The sequence below is a fragment of the Lycorma delicatula genome, chromosome 10, assembly GCF_047948215.1.
Source record: "Lycorma delicatula isolate Av1 chromosome 10, ASM4794821v1, whole genome shotgun sequence".
NCBI lineage: Eukaryota > Metazoa > Arthropoda > Insecta > Hemiptera > Fulgoridae > Lycorma > Lycorma delicatula.
This window is the reverse complement of record NC_134464.1, coordinates 32,698,499-32,722,515: the sequence shown is the minus strand read 5'-3', so window position 1 is coordinate 32,722,515 and position 24,017 is coordinate 32,698,499. Positions and strand designations below refer to the sequence as shown.

The window sequence follows — 24,017 nt, the reverse complement described above, 5'->3', positions numbered from 1 at the left end:
AATATGTTTTGTTATCAGATATGCTATTTTTTGCTGATACGTTGGAAATCTGATTGAAATACAATCTTTTACAATTACAAAGAGAATTTTTGTATAACATTTAAATTGTCTTTGAAACTCAATTTCCCCCCCACCATCAAAAAGCTTTACTTACGTAAGTTTTAGGTCCTTATCCAAAGAATAGTAGGAAATTTAAACAAATTCGATATTTTACTTAATAAGGAAGTTATAGCAATAGTTTTTTTTTCGAAAAAAAAATAATAAATGTATATATAAACTTTTGAGCTGACGGTGGTTTTTGGGTTTGGGGAATGTGAAATGCGAAGATATGTCGAAATTTTCCGGAAGTCGAATCATGGTACCCATTACAATAGGTAGCTTTTTTATGAAATCTACCTAAAAATATAACCATTCCTGCCTGAAATAATTATTACAGTAAGAAAATTACAAAAACTTTCATATCTTAATTAGAAAATCGGTTGATCTATAAATGCTTAAATTAGATCAGGATAATCATAAAGGATTACTTATTAGGCAAGAAGTGTCAGTTTTTTTTTTTTTTTTTTTTTTTTTTTTTTTTGCTTTTACGACCTCATAGGATCACTTTAGTCCAATTTCTGGGCCAGTCCATTTTGTAATCGGTTCTTCTTATTTCGGAATCGTGTGAGTTGTTTTATTCTTGCTTCTTTCTTTTTGCCCACAACCTTTTGAGGCGTTCTGATTTTTGGTGCCTGTTCTGGTCTGAATACAACCTGTTGGATTTCTTTTTGATTTTAGGTTCAAATGTTATCATATTAGTTTTAATTAGTTTGTCGTATTTTCCAGATTTTGTGATTAGATCTTCTTTGGAGATTCTCAACTCTTCCATTTTTTTTTCATACGTCCTTTATCCATTTCGGTTTTATTGTTCTTTCCCAGTATAAGTTGATTATTTGGTTTGCAAGTCCGGTGTTTTCTGCTCTAAGTAGGTGCCCCAAGAATGAAATTCTTTTTTTCATGAAGAAATTTGTTAGCGGGGTTATTATTTTATATACTTCTTCATTTGGGATTATCCTCCACTGTTCTTCTACTATGTTTTTCTTGTTTATGCATTTTCTGACTATCTTCCTTTCTATCTTTTCAATCCTTTCTACTTCTCTAATTTTGTATGGTCCGAAGAGAGTCTCAATGGTGTATTGTCTTTCTGGAAAAATTACTATTTTGGTAATTTCTGATTTTAGTTTTTGCTGGAGGGAAGGGATTAGAAAAAAGATAAATTAATAGATAGGGTGAAGATAGGAAACTACAACGGGGGAAAGAGAGAGCAGAGATGGATAATTTCAACAGTGGCGTAAGGAACCTGCGGCCAGGCAGAATATCAGATGATGATGAAATGGAAGAATAAATTGATAATAAAAGACTATACAAATAAGGTGTGTTACCATTATTACGATCAAATTTATTTAGAGTTGAACCTAATTGGTAATGTTATAAGGCAATTAGTTGAACATATTTATTTTAAACAAATATAAATAATGTTACAGTTCGTAGGTAACTTATCATAGTTTGAAAAAAAATACAATTATTATTATTATTATTTGAACAAAATACATATAACGAATATGACACAAAAAAATATTTATCATTATCTTTATTGAAGCAGAGCAGTATAAAAATTAAGTTGCCATATTTACTAATGTATATGACACGTTTTTATCGCGTGCGTTTGGACGTAGATAAAAGATCTTATCTCCGTATAAAGCTGATTTTATGGATATATGTAACGAAACATGACGTTTTATTATAGTAATAAAAAATAATTCATTAAGTAACGGTGCAATTTCCTAGTTTTAAAACCATATTTATTGACGTTATTCGTTTTTATTTTCTCTCTTTTATTAAGTACGTGTGTTCTTTAATCTTTAATACGTTGTGACTGAATGGTTTTATTTGTAATAATAAATAATTAATTGTTTAACAATAATCACACGCTATAATAAATCTATTAACACTGTAATTCTATTATGCCTGTCCCTCTGCAAGGTGAAGTGCCTGTAACTATTGGTTATTTGTTTTATATATATATATATATATATATATATATATATTACATGTGATGATATTCTTACCTCCGGGTTAAAATCAAATGAAATTTATAGTTGGTATAAATTGGATCTGCGAATTATAACGAGCGTTAAAGATAGTAATTTTTGAGGTATTGTTTATTATTTTTTATTAAAAAAAAAAAAATAATAATAAAAAAAGAGTTTTTAAAATCGCGTAACAACCAATTAATTTTCCAGTAAAGATATGTGGAAACGTCTTGTAACGGAAATATCAAATAAGTTTCCTCTACAAATTAAAAAAAAAATGATTCCGTCCTTTTGACCAAGAACAAATCTTGAATATACGTATAAAAATAATAATACGCAGTTATAATAATAATAACTTACATATTTGTCAAATTGTAAATATGCTCCTTTTATTAAAACCAATTGAAAAAAATTATATCTCTGTTACTTTACTCACGCTTTTTATTAAATAATTAATATCACTTTTTCTTAGCTTGATATTTACTTTTCAAGTCACAGGTTATTCGCCTTTATCCTTTGGAACGATTAGTTTTATATCGGTGACGTTCTACTATAAGCCCACGTACTATAAATAAAACTTATGAAAAAATAATATTAATTTAAGCAAAAAAAGTTGTTGAGCAGTTCTACGCAAAAAGACCTAATTTTCGATATTTTATTTTGCGTAATTTTATTTCTTGAGCAAGAAATAAATCATTAATTAAATGAAAAAATTAAGGAGCTGAATTTTTTTAAATTTATTATTTTAATATATATTTTGTTTATAAGAAAATTAAAGTATTATAACCGTAATTTGATGAAATAATTAAAAATAAAGATTAGATTTTACACACAAGTATCAACTTTAACTCGCTCACCAATAAGACACTGTATAAGAGCGTATGAAAAATACACCAATACGCCAAACCTCAATTTGAGGTTATGATGTCAATTGAGTGTAACTCAAAAACGACTCAACTAATTTCCATTCCATTTTGACGTGTACAACTTAAGATATACTTATATAGCCAATCTAAATTTCAGTGAAATTGATCAAGTAGTTTTTGGAGATTTTCGGGCCACAAAATATTATACGTGAATAGTATTCTAGTGATCCTCATACCTCAAAAAGTAGAAAAAATTCTTTTTCACCCCCAATTTCACCATGAAATCAAAAAAATAGCTGAAATTGAGGTTAGGTTATGTGTTGTCGACCGTAAATTAAGTGTAACTCTGGAACGAACCAATCTTCATCAAATTTTCACATGTATCAACTTCAGAAACATTATTACAACATAAAACCGTATAACGTTCTGATTTTCAGATCATAATGCATTATATACGTTTGGTTAACAAAATGACCCTACATACAAACATCGAGTTTAAACTTACTCACTACTGCGGGTCACTGCATAAGCGCGTTCGAAAAATACATCAATACAAAGTCAATATAAATTCAATTTGAGATTATGTTGTATGTTGTAAATTAAGTGTAACTGAAGAACGACTCAACCAATGTTCATCAATTTTTTTTTGCTTAACTTCAGATAAACTACTACAGCATATCTAAATTTTAATGAAATTGATTTTGTAATATTGTAGATTTTCGGAGCCACAACTTTCATACATAAGCCTATATGTATAGAAATTACATTTTAAAACAAAGGTATTTTTTTACTCCTCTTACCTCAAAACGTAAAGAAAATTAAATTTACCCCCTCCCCCTCCTTCAAACATGCGACCGAAAAAAATCTTTAATATACTTTTCTTCGAAGTCGGTAAAAAATTTTGTTGTAGAAATGGTTTTTTCAACAAATTATATACATTTAATTTTGCTGTACAAAAATTTTTATTTGTGTAGTTAAATTTGGTAAAATATATTCTGATTAATGAGAAAAAGGTTATTTTTTATTTTTTTATGACGTAGGTAATCGGAAATCGATGTAAATTTAATCTTAATTTGGGACAAATGAGATTTCAATCATTGTTAAATAAATACAAAGAATAGGTTACGATAAATAATTATCATAAATATAAAACCTTCAAAAACTGAATAAATCTAAAAACAAATGCGCATTTCGACTGTCAAGCAATCATTATCAGTATATTATAGGAAAATTGTTAAGATAATTAAAAAAAAAGGAAATAAATAATAGTTGTGCTATATAATAACAGAATCCTTTTTTGTAGCAATTTTGAAATTTTTTAGATTAAAATTCTTCTTACAAGTGTTTTTTTTTTATTGATTTACCGCTACTTTAAATAAAAAAAGATAATATTTTTCAAAAAGTTCCTTTAAAAAATAATAAAACCAACTTTTAGCAAAAATTATTTTAAGTAAAAAAAATATATAGTATTCACATTTGCTCTAATTTTATTTTTTTAACGAACTATGTTCTTGACATCCTAGTGTTCAAGAAATCCTACTGTTCCTTTACCTTGAAACAAGATTAAAAATCAGTTCTTTTATAGGTGCAAGTGTTTTTGATTGTTTTTTTTATTTGTGATGCGGTCTATGAAACTACTCCATAAGTCGGTACGCGTTATTTTGCCGCGTGTCAAAAAAATCGATTTTTAGGTTATAACGACATCTGTTGAATTAATTCAGTAATTAAACTCTCAACTAAATTCAAATTTTGCCAAAAGCTTTTAAAATACCGAAAACGGATCATGAAATACACACTGCGTGCCATTTTAAAAACTATCCCGTAAGTTGGTAATGTTAAAACTCCACTGCAACTTATGGCATGGATTCTTCAGAGCTTGTTGCGATGAAAGTACCGTAATATTTATTATGTTAATCCATTTTTACGAGACTTAGATAATTATTTTTTAAATAAAAAATATTAATTACAAGTTTCAGTCAATTATTTTGCACAAATTTTACTACTATTTTTGTAAAGTTTGTAATGACAGCCAGATGTCTCTATTTCTTTTTTACGTTGTGTATAGTGATGTTCGTGATTTTCTAAGTAATTTTTTTACAATAAGTTGTTTGTTTTTGTTATTCATCTTGTTTCAACTTTATTCATAACAGTTCTTTCAATATGTATTATTAGTAATTTTTTATTTGTTTCTTTGAGTTCAGTAAATGAACTGCCGATGAAATTGGAATTTCTAAAGAATTCTGGAATTCTTGATGTGAAAATAATGTAATTTCATCAGTACTTCCTATGATTCTTCGTTATTAAAAAAATGTTAAAATGATTCTGTTTATTTTTTTAGAATGTATAACATAATATGTTATTCATATTATGTTATGTATAAAATAATTCTACACAAAATTCTGAAAATTTTAATATAATATTCTCATGTAAACATTCTTTCCTTCCTCGGGTATTTAATTTTACTTCTCAAAAACTTTGAATGCATTTTCCCGAAATCAACATTTCAAAAAACGGATTTGAAAAAGGAATTAAAAATTTCATATTTATGATAGAAGCTTAATTTTAGTGACAAAATTTTCAGAATTTTGTGTTCTATTAGAAACAGTGAAAACAAGAAAAATGATTTTTCCTATTATGGTTTCATAGAATGCATTTTTTTAATTAAATTAAACATCGTTTAAACCGAATGGAAATTTGTAGCGTATGAAAAAATGCCATGCCTGACCCGGATTCGAAGCCAGGATCTCCGGGTTCAAGGCTGAGTCGCTACCAACCACGCCATAGAAGCCGGTTTCTTGATTGTTATAAAAACTTTTATTTTATTTAATAACTAATTATTTTATCATTGTAAATTTTTTTTTCTCAATACATAAATCTGTATTTAAAATAAAACTGAAAAAGAGGGAAATGTTTAAATATATTACAGTACTAAGATAACTTCTTTTTTTTTTATAAGTACCATCTGGAGACCAAGAAAATAACTGAATGAAGGAACGGTTTAGTTATTCATCTCAAAGTAGTATTTTAATAACTGTTGAAAAAGTTTTTAAAGAAAATAATTATAAAAGTTCAAAACACGTCGCATACATTTATTTAATTATCATCCTTATTACTATTCTTATATTTTAAATTATTATTATTTGCACATGTAGCTGTAATTTATCGTAACGTTATTAAAATTATAAGTTATATATTTCTAAGTAAAGAAAATTTAAAAACTTATATAAACTGAAATTAACAATTTTCTGTAATGAATATTTATTAATAATAACTAATGTAAGGCCATCAAAACTTTATTACTAGGATATTTATTTTAGTTAGTTTAATTTTTTTTTTTTGTTTAAATCACGTCTTTTCTTTATATCGATTATTCAAAAATGTAACATTACAAAATTTCACTATTTTATTCGAGCGTTATCGTAAATTTATATTTAAATCTTTAATAGTTATCTAGATATAATAAATCAGCTTATTATAGGTATTATTTACAATAAATTGTTTATCAGTAGATAAACCTTTGATTTAAATTTACTTTAGAGTTCGTTACATTATTAATATATAATAAACTCTTACGGCGTCTCATATTTTAGAGTTAACTTTAAAGTAAAATATAACGTTTACGCTTCCGTTTCTTTCTATCAAAGTTTTGTAAAGGTGCATAAGTTCTACTTGGGTGGTTTTGTCATCTTTTGTTATCTTTGATATTTGATAAAAAGTAATTCTTTTCCCATAAGTATATTTTACAAATATAAACCCACTTTATATTACGCTCAGTAGTATTTACGTACATTCTTATCTTAACATTTAAAAAAAAATTGCTTACAATTCTCCACCTTCCCCAAAAATCGAAAATAGCTATCTTTTTGCTGCATATTTTTTAATCGATTTTTTTGCCTTCCTAAGCATAGTAAGTGACAAAAAAAAAATTGGGGACAATATCCCAATATTTTCCACAATTTTTCTTTTCCACTGTCAGAAATAATCTTAGGTTATTTTTTATTGGTCGCATATATTTTTGTGGAATTTTTTCCAGCTTCTTCCACTTAAAATTGTAAACTTAAAAAATCAATTTTTTTTTGGGCTGGTGATTTTGGGGGTTGAGAACGAAACAAACAAAAAAAATACTTTTTTAATTTTTAATTTTTCATGTATCATTATTTTTTCATTACATAATAAAAAATATCCAATGCCAGGAAAGTATAACAACTTTGTTCTCAGCTTTTTACAAGTAGTAAATTTTACAGTCATATATTCTGGATATTGTTAAAAATGATAAAAATTTTAAACATCAACTACATATCCATTAGATTCTATAAGTGGTATTACTTTGGTAAGTTTGCATTCATAAGTAAATATAACCCAAAACAGAATGAGAAAGCGAATATTTTGGTTGAACAATCAATGTTCTACAAAACATTAAATTAAAAAAAAATCAAGTCGGAAAGTAATACCGTACTTTTATTAGAAAAGTCGGTACAAAATAAATGAAAAAAATGGAGTTTACGCTGTTGTACCGGAAATCAGTATTTTTTTTTTTTTTCATTTTAAGACATGCTTAATATTAGATGAAATATATATTTTTATAATTAAAATCAGAGGACTTTTATTAATGTATTGTAGAGTTCTCTATACAGTAATCGTTCTGAAAAGAGATAAGAAGTTTATAAGCATGTTTACACTTAAAAAATAATTTCATTCTAATTCTCATTAGAATCCGTAAATATCTGCGTTGATTAACCGACTAAAACTAAAAATGTTTTGGCTAAATCGACCAATTCTATTGTTCCTTAATTATAAAACATTTCTGATTAAGATCATGAAAAATACAGCCCCACTTTAAATTTATTTTAAAAATGTTAACTAAAATGGTTTTTCAATTGATTTTTATTCCTGGGTTTTTTTTTTAAAAGGAAAAATATTTTACTAATATTACGCTTAAATTACCAATAAATTTTTTTTCGCAGTTTGCTTTTATTATAACAATTCAGAAATTTCCGATTTTCGGGTAGAAGCGTTTGGAATTTTTTCATTTTTCAGGCAACGGTGCAATGCCTGAACAATAAATTTGCCTCAGCAACAAGTTTGACAATTTTTTTAAATTACTAAATAATATTTTCACCATTCATTTTATTGTGATACTTTTAGGAAGAACCGGATTCAAATACCCATAAACTACAGTTCAAAAACCCATTTTTACTTCCTACTTGACATTAATCGTTTTCATATTCCAGCCGTTGTTTTTACCCAAGTTGACAAACCTTTCATAAAAGAGTCTTTGCATTCTTTATTTGATTATCCACCCATATCTTTACCTGTGCATTTATCGCATTAACTTAAGTTTCATCTAGATAATAATTTTTTTTACCTTCTTCCCGAAATCGCTTAATTTTTCTTAAATATTCCCTACGTCATGAAATAACACCTTCGCGTTCAATCAATGAAGAATTATTTTTTTCTGGACATGAAACGAAAATTCATTGATTTTAAAATATGATGGAATGTACTTCTAGAAAACTTCTGCAATTCAGAACCGGTATTCACGGCATTTAATTTTTTTTTTCAATTTTGGAAGCTCGTTATTGAAATGAAACAAATAAACTTCCTTTCTGATAGCGGCTTTAGAAAAATCATCCAACTTTTCAATTGTTTTCATACGCTTTCGAGCCTTTTTAAGGCTAATATGTTTACTATCAAATTTGTGTGTATTATATTAAAAATTATTCTTTCGCTAACTACTGCACTATTTGCTTTCCGAGCAATGTTTCTGACTGCAGTTTCAGGGTTATCTCTTGTTTTAAGGTTATATATACTCTACTGATTATTTCTTTTTCGGAACTATTTAAGAGTTTTACCGGTTTCTGTTTCAAGACAGAATCACTCATTGTTAAAACCTGATTGGTATAAAAATACAGGATAAATTAAAATGAATGAAAATAATACTGAATAAAACTGTTATAAAAAATAACATTTTCTTTTTTCCTGTTTAGCCTCCGGTAATTACCGTTTAAATAATACTTCAGAGGATGAATGAGGATGATATGTATGAGTGTAAATGAAGTGTAGTCTTGTACATTCTCAGTTCGACCATTCCTGAGATGTGTGGTAAATTGAAACCCAACCACCAAAGATCACCGGTATCCACGATCTAGTATTCAAATCCGTGTAAAAATAACTGACTTTACTTGGACTTGAACGCTGGAACTCTCGACTTCCAAATCAACTGATTTGGGAAGACGAATTCACCACTAGACCAACCCGGTGGGTTATAAAAAAGAACTATAAAATTGTATCGTACCGTATGGTGTATAGGGGGCAGCATATTGCTGTGTACATAGGCTGACAGCTGGCTTACCGCGCTGTTAACTATCCTGAACAACTCTGATAATAAACTGCATTCTGTGAAGTATACGGAGCTGTACGAGATGTTTTCGTAAAGGAATGACTATCTAACTGTTCCACCTGCCGGCCTCCGTGGCGCGAGTGGTAGCGTCTCGGCCTTTCATACGGTGGTCCCCAGTTCGAATCCCGGTCAGGCATGGCAGTTTTACACAGGCTACAAATCATTCATCTCATCCTCTGATGCAATACTTCATGGTGTTCCCGGAGGTTAAACAAACGAAAAAAATTTGTTCCACCTGTCCTATCATGCAATATGCACAGCTATACGCAGCACCGTATAACACGATAACATAAACTGAAATAGTTCATTATTTCACTGAAATGACTAAGCATTATAAATTATGTTATTGTTATTAAACATCAATAACAAATACTCAACGAATTTTTTAATTCCTCATCAACGGCATCTTATGGCTCCATACAAGTATTAGATTACAGGACATTATTATACGCATAAAACAATAACTGTACTTGCACGTGGGAGTGACGTGTTCAGCCTAAACTACTGAGATAAACTCAAACATGTTGAATTCATATTTATTTCTGCTTAGTGGTGGCTCGCGTACAGGCACTGTGGAACTGCAGCTTCAATTTAAAATTACCAATAAAATTTAATATAATGAGTTCTTTTTTATTCAATTCTTTATTGTTGTGCAATAAATAATCCTTAAGCTTAATGTCAGTAGCCATCCCCCAGTTTATGAAAAAGATACAAAAAACTTTGTATGAAACTATGCGCTTCACAGTTCCAGCGGCGTGGTATTTGGCTGTTGTGCACATGCGTACATAGGATCCTGCACGCGAGGCTGCAAGGAAGTGAGAGCACTGTCTATCCCGCAGTGCTGACCCTGATGTGCTGGTGGAAGGTAGTTTTTTTTTTACTCCGCGTGTGTATTGTTCGTTGTTCGTTCCCTTTTCTAGTTTAGTCGGTGGAAAGAATATGAAAATGGTTGAGTTGTTTTTTCAGTAGTTATCAGAAGATGGAGGAAAGCAAGGGCTCTTTGATTGTCCAAAAACCCGCTGGAAGGGTGAAAGAGAAGGTAATTAGTAAAACCTAATTATGTATTTGTTTCTGCGTACATAGAAATTTAAATTAAGCACTATTGGACTATAGTGTTTTTAACCGGACATTTTATTAAGTTATTATCTAATAATACTAAAAAATATTATGTGTATTAGCATTTTATTATTTATTCGGTTAAGCCGAATACTGTTTTTAAGCATATTGTGTTAAAAAACTGTGTACCATATTCTTGAATGTGATAAAATGTAGAATTAGATTATTATCCTGCATCAAGCTATTCTATTTGATTCATTTTTTCGGTTCTTTTATTTTACAGAATACTTATCCATGGCCTTGAAAAGGCCCAGAAAAAAGTTTCTTAAGCAGCACCCCCGCTAATTTTAGCTACGAGCTGCCACTTCCCGTAATATAAGGCTCGGGCAAAAAAGAGATTAATTAATTACTCGTAACTTACCATAACATCCAAACCGATTAGGTCAATAAATTTAGCTACTACTTTCCAGTGATGTACAAAATAATATCCGGTACCGACAAAAGTGTCACCAGCATTTAGAAACAATACATGACGTCCTTGTGATTCAGCCTTTTGTTTTAATTCTTGAGCCGCTGTTCTTAAACGACCAAATCCACCGATACATCTGAAAAAATAAAATAAAAATGTGTAAATGTATAAAAATATCAGTTTATTTAATTTTATCAACGATATCTTTTATCAACATTTTTTTATTTCTTTGCTAAATAAAAAAAATAATTTTATAAGTTATTTCATTATTTAATGATAGTTGTACATTTATCATACATATAAGAAATTTTAAAATATCTTGTTCTGTATAAATAAATAAAAATTATGTGGCCACCACATGACTTCCTTGTAGCCCTATTAAATTATATATACATACTTCTTTTTAAATGCAAATTGCATCAAATTTTATTTCATTAATAACTTCTGATATTTTTTCATATTTTTTAAATTATTTTTATTTTTATTGAATTATTATTTATCATCAATTCTGTTTTACAATCAGTGGTTAATAATTATTAATAAATCCATACAATAAATTTAAAAAAAAAATTATAATAAAGGAAAGGAAATCTGATTCGAATCGATGTGCCTTCCCCTTGTAAGATCCAAATATTTCATTAACTAAAATTTTATTTGGGTATTACTCTGGAACCAATGAAAATAGATACCACTTATGATATATTGTGAAAAGCCCTCAATGAGGGCTTATTACTGTAGTTAAGAAAAAGTCCAAAATCAATTTTTTTGGATTTTGGGCTTTTTTGGACACTTTTGTTTCAGTCGATTGCAATCAATAAGGGAGGTGCACAACTACATGTTACTCCAGTCGTAAATCAAAAATTTCAACATCCTACGACTTATCGTTTTTGAGTTATGTGAGTTACATACGTACGTACAGACGTCACGCCGAAACAAGTCAAAATGGATTCAGGGATGGTGAAAATGGATATTTCCGTTGAAATCTTAAAACCGAAATTATTCGTGATCACAATATTTCCTTTACTTTGTTAAAGGAAGTAAACAGAAAAAATGGATTGAAAAGAAAAAAAGGAGTATTCAGAAGAAAATTTAGGATCTAAAATAGAAAATGAAGAATATAGAAAAAGATGTAACAAAGAAATTTTTTAATTTTGAAAATGAAAAAACATCACATGCAATTAGAAAAAAGAATGTTTTAGAAACATTTAATCTTATTTCTTAAGGACAGATTAACTAAAATAATATTTGCACATTTCAATTCTTTGTATTTGAATTTAACAAACGGATAACATAACAAATCATCAAATAGATAAGACAAGTTAAAAAAAAGACATAAAAGAATGGACACTAAAATGAAAAACTTGAAGAAATTAAGAAATTTAAATTTTTTCAAGAAGTAGAAAAAAATCAAGAATACCTGCTCAGAAGAAAGAAAGAAAAATTTTGTGAAAGACTCAAAGAATACTAGAGAAAGAGAATAAAAGAGAAGATATCCCAAAGTTATTTCATGAAATTCAAAGGAGGACAAAACTAGCGGCAAAAGGAGAAAAAAAGATTAGTTGACTTTTTATTCAAATATATATATATACATATATATAATTAATTAATGATTAAATTGTAAAATTTATTTAAGAAAAATATTTTCCTGAATAATAGATAATTCTATTTTTTTTTATGCCATCAGTAACTTAAAGAATCTGATGTTACAGTCACTTTTGTTTCTGACTCGAGTTAATTTTTTAACCACGACATACTTATTACATCCTACATTCTCGATTATCTATTCCAGGTTTTGTTTTTCTTTACGATTTTTACCTTCTCACATCCCTTTATCGCTATAGTTACTAAGCCTGAATGTTTAAATGTCCTATCAACCTAGTTCGTTTATTTATAAAAATCTGCTATAAATTTCTCTCATTTCCAAGTTGTCTTAAGATCTTTCTTGTTTTAATATTATCGAACCACCTGATTTTCAATGTCCTTTTTGTAATACCAAATTTTAAAAAGCCTCTTATTATTTTCCCCTCTCTGTTTTTCCTGTTGTTCATATTTCATTAATATAAACCGCCACGCTCTACATAAACATTTTCAAGCATCTCTTTCTAATTTTGAGATCTACGAGAGCTGGATCAAAAAATAAGTTACACCCTAGCCCTGTTCTTGAACTGAAAGGGATATTTTAAAGTCTTGTGGTGGTAGCATTAGTTGTACTGTCTGCACGCTTTCCCAGAATCAAATCTGCATGACATTCAGTGCGTGTGTAATGTCGTTCTCAATATGGCGGTCCTCTATATGTTTCGTCCAACATAAAACTTCGTTCAATAATTCGTTTTTTGTGGGCAAAAATTTACAATCGTGAAATTCATCGCCAAATTGTTGAGGTATACGGTGAGAATGCAATGACACGCCCCATAATCACAAATGGTGTCAAATGTTTAAAAACGGAAGAAAAAATGTGAGTAACGAACTGCGTCCTGGGCGTCCTTCAACTGTAAACGCAACGGATAACGCGGAACGCGTGAACGAAATGATCTTAAGTAACCGGCGCATTAAAATTAGAGAAATAGCAAGTGAACTTAACATCAATTATGGTAGTGTGTTTACGATTATTCACGATCAGTTTGGTTAGTGTAAGATGTGTGCACGATGGGTGCTACATCTGTTGATCGACAACGACAAACATCAACGTTTTGCGAGTGCTCTTTCTTTTCTTCAACGTTATTCCAGGACTGTTCCACAGTTTTTGAAGCAAATCATCACAGGGTATGAGAGCTGGGTGCTTAATTACACTTCTGAGACTAAACGAGCATCACTTGAATGGAAGTACAAAAATTCACCGCAGCCAAAAAACTGAAAATATCCCCACATATTCTGACAGGATTCTGATGGAGTTGGAGTTGGCGATTCTGATGAAGTTGTTTACAGTAAATTTGTGCCCCGAGGAACAGCAACCAAAGTCAAATGTTTCTGTGAGACTTAAAAAAATTGCGTAACGTCATTAAAGATCGAAAACCGGTAAGATTGAGCGATGGGGTCGTTTTTCTTCACGACAAAGTTACTCCTCATTCAGCTCATGTGACAAAGAAGTTACTGCAAAAATTCAAGTAAGAAGTGTGATCTCATCCGCCTTATAGCCCTGACCTAACATCTAGCGACTATCACCTGTTTGGTCTTCTCAAGCGAGATCTGGGAGGGAGTGTTTCGCTAATGATGAACTGAAAGAAGCGGTTCTTAAACGGTTGAAGGAAAGTGGACGAAATTTTTATGAGAGTGGAATTGAGAAACTTGTCACAAGGTATGAAAAGTGTTTGAAAAAACTTGTTGATTACATCGAAAAATAGATAAAAATATGTAGTTTTTTGTTCAAAAAAAAATTATCTTTAAATACGTGTTTGTTTCATAGAGATCGTGTAACTTACTTTCTGATCGTCCCTTGTAAGTTTGATGTTAGCATAGTTTTATTTAACTTGAAATCTTTCCTTGCTCACCCTAGTCTCCTTTTATTTCTTCCATCCTTTACATTTTTTCTCCTTAAATAACATAATTCCTCCTTTGTAGTTTATTGTGTTACTCCGTACTACAAACACCCATTTAATACTGGGTGTTTGTTTTAAAACACAATCCAAACAAAATACTTTTTGTTAATAGAATAATTTCGGATGAAGAGGTTGGCAGTACTATTTATTGTTGTTATTTTACAATAGCGGATATAATTTTCTATTTCTTTTTTGTGAACAGTTAGTTATTTTTTGTTATCTGTATTTTTTTTTATTAAGAATAAATGGTTTGGAAAACGGAAAAAAGGATTTTTATTGTGGAAAATTGTTTAACAACTAAATTTTTTACTTTATGCCAAGAAGCTTCTCAATTCAGTTCCCGGGTTGTAATATACCAAATAAATCTTCAATTCATCGTTTGATAAAGAAATATAAAGGGACTGGTTCTGTTTGCAATCAGCAACATAGCCGGAGAGGTTAAATACTTAATGACGATACACTGGAAAATGTTAGGGTAAGCTTTTTAAACTCACCTAACAAACCATAAGCAAAAAAAAAAAAATTCTCTGTATAGTACCTTTAAAGCTACCCGTTTACTTAACATAACCCACCAGGTTGATCTAGTGGTAAACTCGTCATCCAAAATGTACTGATTTCGAAGTCGAGAGTTCTAAGGTTCAAATCTTAGTAATGATAATTTTATACGGATTAACTTTTATAAGGATTTGAATACTATATCTTGCATACCGGTATTCTTTGGTGGTTGGTTTCAATTAACTACAAATCTCAGGAATGGTCGACCTGAAACTATTCAAGACTACACTTCATTTTCATTCATATATATATATATATATCATCCTCCGAAGTAATACCTTACGATAGTTCTGGAGGCTAAACAGCAAAAGGAAGAAAGGCTATTTAATATAAAGCCATACCGAATTCATCACGTATCACATGAGTTAAAACCAAATTTATTATGCTACTGTCCACTATCTCCTAGGTTCCACTACTGTCAATAGTTTAATCACTTTATTCAGGAGTGCATTAAAATGTTGGATAATGTATTTTTTACAAATGAGGCTTGGTTTCATTTGAGAGGTTACGTTAGATAGTCGGAATGATCGCTATTGGAGCTCTGAATATCCTCGCATCATCCATTCACGACTTCTACACCCGCAGAAAATTGCTGTGTGGCGTGAAATTTCCAGGCAAAAAATCATTGGCTTCATATTCTATGAAAACACTTTTAATGCAGACCTCTACCGTGAAATTGTAACGGAATTTATTGCAAATCTAGAATTAAATGATAGAGATTCCTGATTTCAACAAGATGCGGCCTTAAGTCACACGGAAAGAGTAACAATGGACCTTTTGAGAAATTCCTTTGATGAAGAGTAATATCTACTGAATAATGGCCAGCTAGGTCACCTGATCTTTCTCCTGCAGATTTGTTTCTCTGAGGATGTCTAAAAAGTTGAGTATTCAAAAATACACACTGTAGGAGAACTGAAAGCAAACGTAAATAAAAACCTAAAAAAAAGGAAGTTAAATTTAAGCCAAACATAACCTATGCTCGCCTCGCTCACTAACCTTATCCAATTAACGTTAAAAATACAAATTATATATGTTATTTTCCAACGTTGGAGGCGATTAATCAAATTTACTGCATTCAGCATGCACTGATGGTGAAAGTTGAATAAAAATAGTTTTATAAGAAAGATTAACCATTTATACAAAGGGCAAACCATTTGACCATTTATTTGTATTGTTATCGCCATCCATGTAGTTAACATATTCTGTATATCCTGATTAGCCCTTTCAATTTATAAAATGCTAAATTTTGATTAAATATTTTATAAATCCAGTGAATTTGATTAATTACAGTAATCTACTTGCACGTGGAAGTGACTGAATGATTCAGCCTACACGATAAGATATTACTCATTCATGCTAAATTCATACTTATATCTGTTGCATCGTTTCCTGAGTTCAATCTTAGATAAATTTATAATTTCAATATTACTCCTAGATTAATTAATAACTTTACTTGACTTGTAACGGAAGAGAATTAATTTAATTTATTTACCGAAAGATTTGGAATTTTTTTTTGTCTTCAGTCATTTGACTGGTTTGATGCAGGTCTCCAAGATTCCCTATCTAGTGCTAGTCGTTTCATTTCGGTGTACCACCTACATCCTACATCCCTAACAATTTGTTTTACTTATCCCAAACGTGGCCTACCTACACAATATTTTCCTTGTACCTGTCCCTCCAATATTAAAGCGACTATTCCAGGATGCCTTAATATGTGGCCTGTAAGTCTGTTTCTTCTTTTAACTATACTTTTCCAAATGCTTCTATCTTCATCGATTTTCTGCAACACCTCAATCTTTTCTTCTCAGATACTCCGATCGTCCACGTTTCACTTCCATGTAAAACGATACTCCAAACATATACTTTCAAAAATCTTTTCCTGACATTAAATTAATTTTTGATGTAAAAAAATTTTATTTCTGACTGAAGGCTCGTTTCGCTTGTGCTATTCGGCATTTTATATCGCTCCTGCTTCGTCCATCTTTAGTAATTCTACTTCCCAAATAACAAAATTCTTCTACCTCCATAATCTTTTCTCTTCCTATTTTCACATTCAGTGGTCCATCTTTGTTATTTCTACTACATTTCATTACTTTCGTTTTGTTCTTGTTTATTTTCATGCGGTAGTTCTTGCGTAGGACTTCATCCATGTCAGTCATTGTTTCTTCTAAATCCTTTTTACTCTCAGCTAGAATTACTATATCGTCAGCAAATCGTGGCATCTTTATCTTTTCACCTTGTACTGTTACTCTGAATATAAATTGTTCTTTAACATCATTAACTGCTAGTTCCATGTAAAGATTAAAAAGACGAAACAATTTTAACCGGACCTCAGCAGTTTCTAAATATTTTTAGTGATTATGTATAAAATATTAATTTACCAAACCAGAAAATTCAAAGAGGGAATAACGTAATATTTATTATTAATTCTTATTAATGATCATAAAATGTATAATTTAAAAAATCTTTATTCACTATAAGGGATTTAAACGCCAGTACTAAAATTCTAAAGGAATAAAACTTGACATTTACGATCAACCTATAAAGAAAACAAAGTTTCAACGGTTTTTCATTTTGTGGGAAATGTCTGAAGATAAAGCTTAGTAAGTGAGTTTTTGGAGAGGAAATCGAAACAAGAAAGTTTTTTTTTTACGAGTGTTATAACCAGTAAAACTGAAAGTTATTAGTCGTTCAACTTCAACCACAATAGGTTACTTTCCAATTGTTCAACTGAAAATAATAGAAAAATTTTGAAAAATACCTACTTAACAAATATAAATTTTGTTTTATGAAGGATTATATATTTATTGATTTATTAGTTTTTGAACTTTAATCGATGAAATTTTATAATTTACGTATAATTATTTCTAAACATTTAAACGATGAAGTATGTTTTTTTTTTACATTAATAACATCTCACAGTCAGTTATTCTTACAACTTTCATAGAATGGTTAATGTTTGATTTTTTTATAACTAAATTTTTTAATTCCATGATATTTATGTATAATTTAAATGGATCTTAAGAAATTATTTTGAAATAAATATGTTTTTTTAACTTTTTACTTCCATATACGAAGTAAAGGAAGCATTGTGATCGCGAAAAATTTCGGTTTTAAGATTTCAACGGAAATATCTATTTTTACCATCCCTGAATCCAGATTGACTAGTTTCGGCGTGACGTCTGTACACACGAATGTATCTTGCATAACTTAAAAACGATTAGCCGTACGATCTTGAAATTTTGGATTTACGACTGGTGTAACATCTAGTTATGCACCTTCCATTTTGATTGCAATCGACTGAACCAAAAGTGTCCAAAATCCAAAAACAATTTGATTTTGCATTTTTTCTTAACTTTAGTAATAAGCCCTCATTGGGAGCTTTTCACAATATATAGTGGTATCTATTTGCATTGGTTCCAGAGTAATAGCCAAATAAAAATTTAGTTAATGAAATATTTAGATCTTACAAGGGGAAGGCACATCGATTCGAATCAGATTTAATTTACTTTTTTATAACTTTTTTTTTAAATTTAATGTACTGATTTATTAATAATTATTAACCTCTGATTGTAGAAAAAACTTTTACGATAAATAATAATTCAATTTTAATAAAAAAAGAAATATAAAAAAATATCAGAAGTTATTAATGAAATAAAATTTTATGTACTTTTAAAAATGTGTATATATAATTTAATAGGCGTAGAAGGAAGTCACGTGATGTACACATTTTTTAAACATTAAATTACTTGTCTATTATTTATAAAGTTTATTTCGGTGGGATTTCTACATTTTTAAGGTAAATTTTAATTCTAAAGATCAATTTGTTTATTATTATAGCAATCTTAACATCACTTTGTATATCTTTTATTCCTGACTATCGCATGACATCAGTGAAAAATCTTTTAACGAGAAAAGGTTGAGATGTTTCAAGGCGGGATGAGACAGCCCTTCCCCAAAATTGTATTCCACAAACATAGACCTGCGTAATTCTCTTTTTTCGTCTCAATCTTTATCGCTTTATCGATTAGGTATATTGGCATATCAGTTCCGAAACAAAAATTATTTTCATCTGGTATTTCGACTTCCCGGATCTTTCCTTCCTTTTCGATCAATATTTCCATTTATTCATGGAAATCGTCCACTATTAATTCTCTGTAAAATTTCTAACAATCTGACGCGATAAAATTTGAACCTCAGAGATGCTTTTAATCTCCAGTTCATTCGAAATATCCTCATTTTTAAGCCTACAATTCCTAAACCTGCTCTCAGGACTATATTTTTGTAATTTCTATTCGTCGCTCCTGCTTTCTGTTTCATTGCCATATAGCAATGTTAGTACAGCTATCATATAATTTTAAGTGGGTATGTCTTGATGCTTTACCTCGTAGTGTCATTTTAATTCTTTCGTAGATGTTATTTTTTTTTTGGTTCGTCAGGACCACTAAGGATAACGTTTGCATAACAGTTCGGAACTTTTTTTGTTTTTCAAATATTTTTTTTCATTTTTTCTTTCTGTTGTTTTTCTTCCTCGGTCCACTTTCTTTCTATATTCCTCTTATTCTTTTTCTCTGTAAACAGATTTTTTTATTAATTTTCTAAATTGGTCTCTTTTTAAATAGATTTCTTTGTAGTTTTTTAAAGTTTGAAGATCGTTTTCTACTTCCCTAAACAGGCTAGTTTTAATAGTTCAACTGTTATAAAAGTTAAATATTTGTTTTGCTATTCGTCTTTTTGCTCATTCTTTATAAAATTATAATCTTCTTCTCTGGATGGTATCTTTTATTTTTACTGTATTTTTATAAATTTTTCTTTCACTTTTTTATGTTATAAATTTCGTCCTAGTAATCGGATCCATATATGTTTTTTAAAATTCTTTTTTTTTTAAATTCTTTATCCGAAAAAAAATTTGTAAACACTCGGCGCTATATAACATCTCCAGAAGATTAACCGTTTTGTAATGTCGGAGTTTAGTATTATGTGGAAGCGATTTTTTAATACATAAATTTCATGTTAAGTTGAACGTTAACACGCCATTCTCTGCGTTCGATCTTTTAGCGATTTATTTTCTAGAACTTTTGGCGTTATTATTTCTCCGAGATATTGAAATTTTGTTACTCTTTTAATTTCCTGATTTTCGAAAATTTTTATTTATTTTTTTTTATTGTTGGGAACCATTTTGTTTTTTCGAAAAAAAATTTTTCAGCCGTTCAATTTTATTAGCACACTCGCTTAATTTCTTTATTTTAATTCGAGCCTCATCTATGTTTTTGTAAATATCCCGATATCGTCTGAGAAGGTTAATAAGGTTGTGTTTATAAATTATTTTTTATAACCTATTTTAACATTTTCTTCAATATTTCGTTTCTCGTGTTCTTTCTTCCATTCTCTAATTACGTTTTCTAGTGTGTAGTTAAAAATGATCATCGAAAGTCCGTCTCCTTGTCTAACGCCTGTTTTTATTTCAAATGGTTCAAAAAGATTTCCAAGAAATTTAACTTTGGATTTTATAAGCATTTTTTATTGTATTTTTTGGTTTTAGAGTATTTATTATTGTATTCATTTTTTTTTTTATTATTATTATTTTGATGGGTTATTTTATTTCTTTAACTGTCAGATATTCTTATAATTATTAATTTTCTCATGCAATCTGTAACCTTGTCGAGAATCAAACCTGGAATCTCAGTTTAGTAATAAGAAATGCTAACTAACATTTGGGATACCAGTTAACTGATTATTAGTTTTTTTTTTATATGATCAGGAAAAATAACTCGCTAAACCTTATTTTATTTTGTTGTAAACAAAGATTTGTATTTAAATTAATACTTAAATTAATAATATTTGTGTATTAACCAACCTTTTTACTTCGGCTTCTTCTGGTTCACATTCTTGTGATTTATAATTTGTTTGTTCAAAACGTGAATGCATATCATTTGTATGTAATACTAATAATTTAAACTCACCTAACACATGAATTCCATAACACAAAAAATTAAAAAAAAAAAACAAAGTACAGAAAAACATGTTTAAAAAAACAAACAAAAAAAAAAACAATAACTAGACAACACTTTTTAAAAACCGTAGTAATTCTTCGTTAAATATCCCTTTTTACGTTAATTAAAAACTCAAATAAAAAAAAGCACATTTCTATTCTCATATTTCACTTGAGTTATACAATTTATTACTGAAATAACTTTGATTTTACTGCAGTCGTAGAGTACATAATATTTGTTTTATTTATTATAATATATATATTCATTAAAAGCAAGTTGTGTAACTTCTACTGTTTATCTCATAGTAATAACATACAGAAATTATCAAAAGACATTTATCTTTTATGATAACCATCTTCGCTTCTTAGTTGTTTATCTCAATGTATATATATATATAGATATATATAAGCCTAATTTGTCTTTCATTGAATCTCTTTAAATATGTTTCTATAATAATATATAGATGTAATAAATAAATACTATCACATGATTTTACTGTGTTTCAGAAATTATATTTTACTAATCACTTAATGGGAAAAAAATGAATTTTTTATGTAATATAATTACTATTTATGAGTTTTATTTTAAATTTCAGTAGAAATTAATAGAAAATTTTAGTTAACAATTACCTGATTTTCACTTATTTTTCAGGTAGAAATTCAAAACTATCGTTAAGATTTACTAAAAATCAAGATCAAGAACTTTTAACGGTGATTTAACTAAAAAAAAATCCAATTAATATTTCAATATGGCGCCCATTTAAAAAAAAAAAAAAGTTACTATTTCGGTTCTCAGTAGTGATAGGAAGTTATGTTTTTGTACTGAACTATATCTGAACGTATGTTTAAACGATGCGTACGAACTAACATAACTTCAGAAAAAAAGTCCCATTAAATCTGCTGGAATCTCGACTGTCTATAAAATACTAAAAAATTCTTGTATTATTCTACTCAACTATTATGCAAAATTTTGGAAACATTGCATTTGTGTTCTCTTTCGTGGTTTAGATTATAGGTTTGAATTCTAAAAGACTGTAATTCATCTAAGCAAATTTCTACTAGATTTTTAGTGTAATAATTCTTTATTTAAATTATGTCGAGGCTGTAGAATAAAATAAACATCTAACAAGTTGTTAAAGATATATCTTAATTAGTCTATAAACTAAGTTGGAATCTCCAACTTTTTTTTATATAAAATTAAAAACAAATAATGTGCAGTAATATAAATATTACTCCAAAAATGACAAATATTATTTTTAAAATATTCTTTTTTCTCTAAGAATAAAATTTACAATCTGTTATAATATTAAAGAAACCATAAGCAAGTACATGATGCAGATCGGCTTCCGACAAAGCTTCTCAAAAATTACATATTAATATTCCTACACAAAACATTTAATCTAAGTTCACATACAAAGTCTAGTCAAGAACAATAACATTTGTTGCTAAACACAAAACAAATATTAATGAACAAAAGAAACGAAGAAACATTGAGAAAAAAAAGAAAAGAAAATTAAGAACGAAAGAATATTAATTAAAATTGAACGAAGTAAAATGATCGATTGATTGGAACACTCATTCAGTTGATGCAGCTCAAACTAGAATCATATAAAGTCACCAAGGTCCAATATATAGAGTCGTTTATACCTTCTAATATCTTCGCTACTGTCTAGAAGGTAAATAGCTAAATAATTCAATTGGTTGTTTAGCCGCAGTTTATACATTATACCGAATCGCTATATTTCTTTCTAACATACGGTGTACCCAGATATTTGCGAATCTCACTGTTTCTTACAAAATTCTTTTAAGAATAAAATGTCGTACAGAAAAAATAAAAAATTTCGGTAGAACCTCCAATTGTTTTTTGTGTAGAAAATAAAAATTAACAGTTAAAAAAGAAATAGGTTCTTTGCATATAGAGAGTCTCTGAGTATACTGGTTTGACAGCGAATAGTATCAAATGACCTTTTTTAAAATTATGGTATCCTATAAAACCCAAGTCCTATTCACAGATTCTAATTTTGTAATTTTTTTTATATTATGAATGACGAAAATTAAGAATAAAAAAAAAAGATTAATTTGTATTACTAAGGGAGAAATTAGTCGGGAATTCTCACGAAATAATTATTTGAGTTAGAAAGTTACCTTTAAAAATGAAAAAAAAACAAACTTTTGTTTGATAATTTAAAAAATCTGCTGAAAATTGTGCCCAAAAATGAAACAGATTATCTAAGGAAAATGAGAAATATTAATTTTTAACAAGTTTCTGAGTTTTATTTTTAGAATTTTTTGTACATTTCGTATGAGAGTTCGTTTTAAGTTAAAAGATAATTTTATAAAATTCTTGCGCAAGATCGACTTTTCGTTACCGACGCCCTTACTATTTCGCAGTTAGAAATGCAATGAATTTCAGGGTACAACGCACTATATACGTTCGATTTACGAGTAGATACACACAAATTTCGAGTTTAAATTCACTCACCACTGAGATTTACTGCTTAAGCCTGTATTAAAAATATACCGTTACACAATTAACAAAACCACAATTTGAGGTTGTTTGTTCTCGTCTTTAATTGAGCGTAACTCAAGAAGGACTCAATCAATCTTTATCAAATTTTCACACGCATAACTTAAGCTACACTACTACAGATATCTAAATTTTACTGATTTACTGAATCTCTAAAATTTAGTAGTTTTGGAGATTTTAGAACCAAAAAATAGAACAATTGGCCATAACTGAAGAACGACTCAACCAATCTTCATAAAATTTTCACATCCTTCAAAACTTCAGATACACCACTACAGCATGTCTAAATCTCAATGAAATTGATCTAATAGTTTAGGAAATTTTCGGACAGCAAAGTTTTGCACAAGAATTATATTTTCGTAATCCTCATACCTAAAAATGTAAACGAAATTCATTGTCACCCCTCAATTCCATCGTACAACCGAAAGTACCGTACTTTTCATCGAAAAGTTGGTAAATATAATATTTTATTTGTTTTTTTTTTAATAAATATTTTATTAATGAAATAAAATTGTATAAATAACAAATGTATTTCAAAATTAAA

At 28.9% G+C, this 24,017-nt stretch overlaps 1 protein-coding gene across 1 annotated transcript in view; it reads right to left on the bottom strand.

Moving 5' to 3' along the window:
* LOC142331368 (protein 5NUC-like) overlaps positions 1-20,994 on the bottom strand; it is a 75,833-nt gene extending 54,839 nt beyond the window's left edge. The window contains exons 1-2 of the mRNA XM_075377219.1: positions 20,812-20,994; positions 10,816-10,999 (exon numbers count right to left, since the gene is read on the bottom strand). Coding sequence (XP_075233334.1) covers positions 10,816-10,999; positions 20,812-20,978 — 351 coding nt within the window. The 5' untranslated portion in view covers positions 20,979-20,994. The remainder of the gene's footprint in view (positions 1-10,815; positions 11,000-20,811) is intronic.
* Positions 20,995-24,017: the final 3,023 nt, after the last annotated feature.